Raw genomic sequence first — 7,351 nt, 5'->3', positions numbered from 1 at the left:
TCACTACACTTTCTTTGTTAGATAGAAAGCAAATGAGCCAAAGGCTGCCGCTAATGTGAGGGATGACTCTAAGCGTGGGTGTGTTTCCCGCTCCAGAACTGACAAGTGAATTAATAATCTTACTACTTGCGAGTGTTTGGAAACATCAGAAAAATGAAATAAATGAGCCCCACTGATCTCAGATGCATTTCCACAGGAAACACTACTGTTCTAATTCTACGCCAAGGCACAAATACAACAGACCTTGTTTTCCACACAGATTCCTACTTCCTTCACACCCCAGCATATGCTAAGAGCTCTCAAGCAACACTCTTTCTCCAACTCTGGGAGGTGTCTCCAAACACTTTTAGCTTACCAAACACAAAACAGAGAAGGATCTGTTTCTTTTCTCAAGGACAATTATCTTCAGCTGCTTAGTTATACTGCTAAAGGAAGCCTATACATGGAAATAAACATTTTTCTTCTAAAATTGGCATCTGCGCTTCCATGCTTAAAAAGTGCAATGATTGTATATTAAAAATAATTATCCAGGAAATTCCACATTGCTGCACAATGTTCGACCGGAGTGTCCACTGAAATTAGAGTATGTCCACTACAGGAGTGCAGAAGAGCGTTTGTCTACTGAACTAAAAAGGGGACCACATGTAAATAGAAAGTGTAAAAGTACATTAAAAGGGGTGACTAAAAAAATCTTATGCAAGTAAAGGATCAACCGCTTATCAAGGGCCCAATAAGAAATGATTGATTAAAAGTCTAGAACCCTTTTGTGTAACAGGCAGCAACTAAAGATACAGTTATTTAAATTAGTTAAAATTGAAAAGAGTAAGAAATTCAGTTCTTTACTTGCACTGCTGCATTTTAAGAGCTCAACAGTAATATATGGGTAGTCTCTATCATAATGGCACAACACAGAAAAACTTTTCAGTATTTCATAAAGTTCTATTGGGTTGCACTGATCTAGATGACTTCCTTTGATTACTGGATTAATATCCTGCTAAATGTCAGGCTTTGAGAAGGTCACGGAGGAAAATAGCATGCCTGCCAAACATAACAACTCAGGGCAGGAAAAAATATGGTGGAAACAAGGAGAAACCAACTCTTGAAATGCATCAATAGGATGCTGTTAACATTTGTAGTACAAGAAATATACTTCCACAAGCAGAGAAAAATTGAGCTAAAATTGAAATGAGTTAGATTTAACCACTATTTGAATATATCATGACTCCACTCTAACCATTCATGAAACATACTAGCCTCTATTCATCTTCAGTGGATAGTTGGATTTTATTGGTCATACCTCAAATATTTATCAACTGTCACACACTTCCTACCTGCAGTGTTCTACTGCTGTAATATTTTTGAGCATTTATTTAAACAAATAGAACCTCAGTCAAAACAGAAAAGGGCAGACTTCCTATTTTACAAAAAAGGCAAGAACTTTATTTTAAACAAATCTTGAGTTGTATATTACACGTTCATTTCTAAATAAAAAATGATGATAATTTAAAGAAGACAATGGAATTCATAAAAGCACATTATCCAACTGTTACTCTTGGCCAGTGCTTTAACTAAATACACAGTGGAATTGGAAGGTACAGTATGGCACTTAAATAAATAAGAGCAAAGAGAAGGAACCATATTCACAGTCCAAAGTGATACATTTTTGAACCTTTGGTATATGTCTCATATAAATATTGTAAACACATGTTAGCCAATAGTGTTTACATCTGGGTTTTTTAGGCCAGTAGAGTGTGTGTGTGTGTGTGTGTGTGTGTGTGTGTGTGTGTGTGTGTGTGTGAAAAATAACTTACAAATAATGAATCAGGATTGACATGGACTGATTAAGGTCTCTGGTGTGAGCACACAGGTCAGTTCAAACCATGGCAAAACAATGTGCAGCTGTGTTGCACAACATAACTATATAAAAAATGAGTGAAATAAACCAGTTGGAAATGCTGTGGCTCAGGCAGACAACCTCGATACTAACTCCCCAAAATATTTTTTTAACTCCACAAGCTTGAAGGCAGAATTATCCTGAAGCTTACAACCGCATGCCAAACATTGTAACAACCATCTCACAGAAGTTGCATATTGTAATTCCCTCCCTCCCACCCATCCCCACCCTATTAAACAGCACCAGTGCAGTTTGAGTTAGAAAACTGGAAATACTGAGACATTCCTAAGGTTTTCATAAATGACTAAGGACCACTCATATGGGGTTCAAATGCAAACCTTTTCCATGGCCACTCTCCAGAAAGTACCCCATGTAGTTCCTTCTAGCTTGCAGATAAACCACATTAGGTCTAATGTAAGGCCAGATTAAAAAATAATAATAATAATAATAATAATAATAAGCTGGCATGCTGTCCTGGGTTGAGGAAAAGGGGCATGCTGATGGGGAGATACACACAGGATCCTCAAGGAGGTCAGTCCTACAGCCCAGGCTACAGGGATAAGTGTTTAGACAGGTCACACATTTTGTATCAATGCAGAGTTGGATTCCCAACATCCACTAGGGTACAGAGCTCAGCAGAGCTCAAGCCTACTTGGTGAGTTTCAAGGTCAGGACGGCCCAGACGGCCCATAAAGGAAGAGGGTTGAAAGAAGTCCAATTCATCCTTTTCACACAATGCCCAAATGTTTCTGTGGCCACAGGGCTGTCCCACATGGTAGTAGTTCTACTATTTCTCCTGTACAGCTGTTGCAAGATCTTCTGGTAACAAGTCTTAGTTATGCTACATCTTGTTGAGAGTCACATCCAAGAGGGCAGATAGAGCCACCTTTGAGCAGTCATCTGCTCTAAGACTACATGCCATGCTGCAGGCCTTCATCCCTCACACATAAGCAGAGTCACTGGACTGAGTCCTACCAAAATTGGGAACACTGACCCGGGGCAGGTCTTTGTTACGGATCTCATAGACTGACTTCCTCTTGGCCTGAGCCCCTCGCACAGCCAGCTTGATTTTGCGCCATCCCAGGTGGTTGAGTTCAGCCAAGTTGAGCACAACACAGATGCCACTCACAGCAAACATGAACACTAGAAAGACGGTCTTCTCAGTGGGCCGGGACACATAGCATTCCACCTCCTTGATGCAGGGGTAGCGGTTACACTCATACAAGCCTGGGACACTGAAGCCATAGAGAAAGTATTGGCCCACCAGAAACCCAATCTCCAGGGCATTTCGGAACACCACTTGGATAATGTAGAAACGGGAGATGCCTTCCTGCCTTCGAAGCTTGGATCTCGCTGCAGTGCGCATCCCTGATGGGTGTGGAGTCAACTCTTTAACCTCTAAACAGTCTGGCTCTGTCTCCTTGCTGGGGTTCTCTGTGTTTTGCAGCACCCCATTGACAATGGCATTTTGCAACTTCTTATCTTCTCGTTTTCCCCCACCACTTCCCCCACCTCCTGATCCTCCAGGACCCCCGATGGACTCTGGAGGGTCTCTGTCCAGAGCTAGGAAGACAGTAGAGTAGCGGCGTTCTCGCTGTTTGGCAGATTGGTGCACAGAGTAAGTGATGAAGCAGAGACTGGGGGTACACACCATTATGATCTGGAAGACCCAGTAACGTATGTGGGAGATGGGAAAGGCGCGGTCATAGCAGGCCTGGTTACAGCCGGGCTGCAAGGTGTTGCACACAAACATGGTCTGCTCATCATCGTACACCGTCTCCCCCACAATGGCCACAATGAGAATCCGGAAGATCACCACCACAGTCAACAGGATCCTGAGAAGGGGAAGAGGGAGGGAGAGAGGTTCTCACAGCTGCATCACTGCAGGAAACCACTGCTCCTGCTTTTTGCTGTTCTGATGTTTACCAGCCCTTTGACCAGGGAACTGTCCATTTATGTGTGGTACTGAACTGGGAGTCAGAAAACATTTTTGTCTCTTCTTTCTACACTAGGTGCTTGTGGACTGGGACGGGGATCCCAGATATCACCACTCAGCATCACCACACTCTGGGCAAGATCTGTTGTAACATGCAGAAGTCACCCTTATATATGGAATGTACAGAGACGCCAAATACATTCTTGCTCTGGGTATGACAAAAATGCAAACGGAATATCTGAACAGCTAGTGTGTGTTTCAATGACTACACACTGTGTAAGTAACTACTCTACATGCATATTTAGCTTATTCTCAATAGGAATATTGCACTTAGAGCTATGTACAAACAGATAGCTATGAAAATACGTTCATATATATGCATTAAAATATGTATGGAAATAGAAATCTAGACACAAAAATGTCAATTGGATGTGTAAATGCCTGACACTACATTTTAACAACCAAAAACACAGTCTTGTTTAATACCTATTTTTTGATAAAACATACACCTGATCTGAAGAGCCAAATCCGTCTCCCCACTAGCCCTCTTCTGTCCAAATACAATCCTGCCTTCTTTGTAGATGCTATTTAGGGAACCGGATGGAGATTGGCTCTGACTCTGGAGCGTGGGGGGGACCAAGATTGGGCTAACAATCTCTTTTCTGAGAAGGGAAGAGTGAACCACATGCCCCCAGGGTGCTTTGCAGGGAAGGGCTTGGGGGAGCTAGTCGGGAGTAGCAGGACAAGGATGGAATCACCAGGCATTGGGTAATCCCTCAACACCAGGAACACAAATGCATGGATCCATAACGACGGAGAAGAGGCAGAGGATGGTCTGGGGGTTTGGGGGGCTCCGACTTATCTGAGAAGGGATTCCCGGAGGGCCACCCGACGGGCCCGCGGACGGCTGGTTTGGCGCCCTTACCTCCCGATCATAGTGGAGTGCTGCTGCACCGCGGCTTCCAGCAGCCTCTCCAAGATGGTCCATTCCCCCATCGCTGTGCATCCGGAGGCAGCAGACAAAGACTGGGCAGCACCGGGCACGTTCCCGTTGCTCCTGGCCCCTCCCCGGGCCGCACCCCCCCGGCTGGGAACGACTTGCCCCCGCCTTCCCAAGTTAAAAAGCAAACAAATTAAAAATATGTATATTCACAATCCCCCTCCCTTTTATTGTACTTAAAAGAGGGGAAATGGGGAAGGAAATCCAAGTGCGCCCCGACTGATTGGGCAGTTGGCGCGATTCGGAGAGTGGGCACGAACCTGCCGCACCGTCTGAGGGTCGGGTCCGGGTCCCGCAGTGGCCCGGCGAGGGGCGGGGCGGGGCTGGCAGCCTGCAGGTCCGCGAGCTGGCGCCCGCCCGAGTCAGATCTCTGGACACCTCTGTCCGCCAGAGGCTGGGGACTGGGGAAGGGTCCCAGCACCGGCCCCCGCACCTGCCACTTGAGCCCGCACCTGGCACTCCCGCGCTGCGCTGCGAGGCCGGGGCGGAGCGCGCCGAGCTGGCTGCAGGGCTGGGGAATCCGCGGCCGCCGCCTCTAATCCGCCCTTAAGTAGTCTCCGCCTGCGTCACGCCAGGTCGGCGGAGGGGAGCCGAGCGCGGCGTGCTGCTGTCGCTGCGCGGCGGAGCCAGAGGGGCCGAGGGCGCGCGCGTGGGGGAGAGGGGCAGGAGTCCTGGGGCCCCACGGGGAGTGGGACGACTCCGACAGGAAGCGTTGCAGCGTCTTGTGGGGGCTCCTCGGGGCGCCCAGGTAACCTCACCTGACCACCAACCGCCTCCCGCCGGGGCAGGAGGAGGGGGAGCCCGGAGCAGACTCGTGGGTGAGTGGGGAGGGATAGGAGTGGGTAGTTTTCTCTTCTCCCTGTATGCCCCTCACCTTTCGCTTTCTGCTTTGGGGAATGCCACTGCAATTCTTGCTCTAGCTGTGGAGTCTGGTTGAGGGGCGGGGACGGAGGGGGGACGCTTTAAAATCTCCGTGGGAAAGGACGAGGTGGCTGAGAAGGAGGCGGCTTGGTGGGTCCGATGCCTGATGATGGGCTGAGAAAGCTCAAAGAGAGTCCATTTTGGCTGAAAAGTAAATGCAGGTGTAACGCCGCCTCCGAGGATGGGATCTGGGTGCCAGCGTGTATCTATCAGGTGCCTAGCACTGAGTGACTGGGCTGTCTGACCCCCTCTCCACGTGCAAACACAGATGCCCTGCCATATTGACCCCTGTTTGTTACTAATGGAGATGACTGGGTACTCTTCAGATTATCCGTGGTGGTTTGGATTTAAGGAGACCCAGTATCCTGCCAGGAGAAACTAGACTGCCAACCTTGCCTCACTGCCATCCATTGTCTCATCTTTTTTTACTTTGTTCCCTTAACCAGAAGATTAGGGTTTCTCATTTACATTTACCCTTTTGTTGCCAGTTCTGTCTAGAACAACTACTTAATTGGTTGCTGGAAAATTGAAATAATCACACCAGGCTGTTAATCAGCTTAGAGGTCAGTATTAGGAGTGACTATAATGGGGAGTGTTTCAAATAAAAATACAAAAAGCTCTAAGGGTAACTAGTGGCATCCTTTCAGAAATACAAGCGTGAAAGAATTGGTAGCTCATCTTATAACTCATATATATATGGGTGCATATATATATGTATATATATATATATGTATTTCTTATTTTCTCTCTGGAAATCAGGAGGTATGGGTGTGAGTGGATGGATCTCCTAGTATCCATTTAGCTTTTACATTCTGCTCAATCCCCATGTGTTTCCATGAACTTCCTTCCTGCTCCCTAAAACCATGTTTCTCAGCATTTGCTTCTTTTCTGAAACACACTTTTTGTGTAAAGGATGTTAGACACGAAATGAATGATTGAAAAAAGCTCCCGTGGAAATACATTTAGTATTTTTAATCACTCCAAAATCAGCTGCACAGCTCGCAGTTGTGCTCTCTGCTTTGGCTGTTCGAGGATAACGATCCTTACGACAGAGATAACAGAGACACATTTTCAGTGTTCTCATGGTTCAGGCATTGGGCTGTCACTGAATTGTCAACCATTTACTTATTTATTTTGAAATTCACTTGAATATACCAGATAGACTCATCATCCAGACACATAAAAACATGAATGCATATGTTTACATGTCATGTATAAACACCTGGAAACAATTCACAAAACCTGCACTGTAAGGCTCCTCTATTAAATTAGGTTACCTGTTTTTTTAAATTAAAACTGCATTCTCACCACCACACTTTGAAAGCTATTAACCATTTTTATTTCGAAGACTTGTTCACAATTTGTTCTATGCTTACCGTGGTGACTTTCCTGTTTTGAACCCAACCAACTCCATTGTCAACTGATAGTTTTCTCTGATTAAGCATAAAAATATTCCACCTGGACCTGGTCATCTCTGAATTTTCTCAGAGCATTGTTTCAGCCTGCATGATTCTAACCATTTCAATTTCTCTCTTGTTGAAGTTACCACTTTGTGTCAACTGGGAAGCTTTTTCTGCTAGCTAGTATTTAAAAGCTCACT

The 7,351-nt window shown here is 45.7% G+C and overlaps 1 protein-coding gene across 1 annotated transcript; it reads right to left on the bottom strand.

Annotated features, from left to right (window-relative positions):
* Positions 1–2,645: 2,645 nt before the first annotated feature.
* GJD2 (gap junction protein delta 2) lies at positions 2,646–4,907 on the bottom strand. Its single transcript, XM_004578198.2, has 2 exons — positions 4,756–4,907; positions 2,646–3,729 (listed from the first exon to the last, which is right to left on the bottom strand). Exons 1-2 carry the CDS (start codon positions 4,824–4,826, stop codon positions 2,835–2,837), a joined length of 966 nt encoding a protein of 321 aa, XP_004578255.1. The 5' UTR covers positions 4,827–4,907; the 3' UTR covers positions 2,646–2,834.
* Positions 4,908–7,351: the final 2,444 nt, after the last annotated feature.

The sequence above is a fragment of the Ochotona princeps genome, chromosome 6 (genome assembly GCF_030435755.1).
Source record: "Ochotona princeps isolate mOchPri1 chromosome 6, mOchPri1.hap1, whole genome shotgun sequence".
Taxonomy (NCBI): Eukaryota; Metazoa; Chordata; class Mammalia; order Lagomorpha; family Ochotonidae; genus Ochotona; species Ochotona princeps.
The sequence above is the reverse complement of the archived record's forward strand: the minus strand, read 5'-3'. Positions and strand labels throughout refer to the sequence as shown.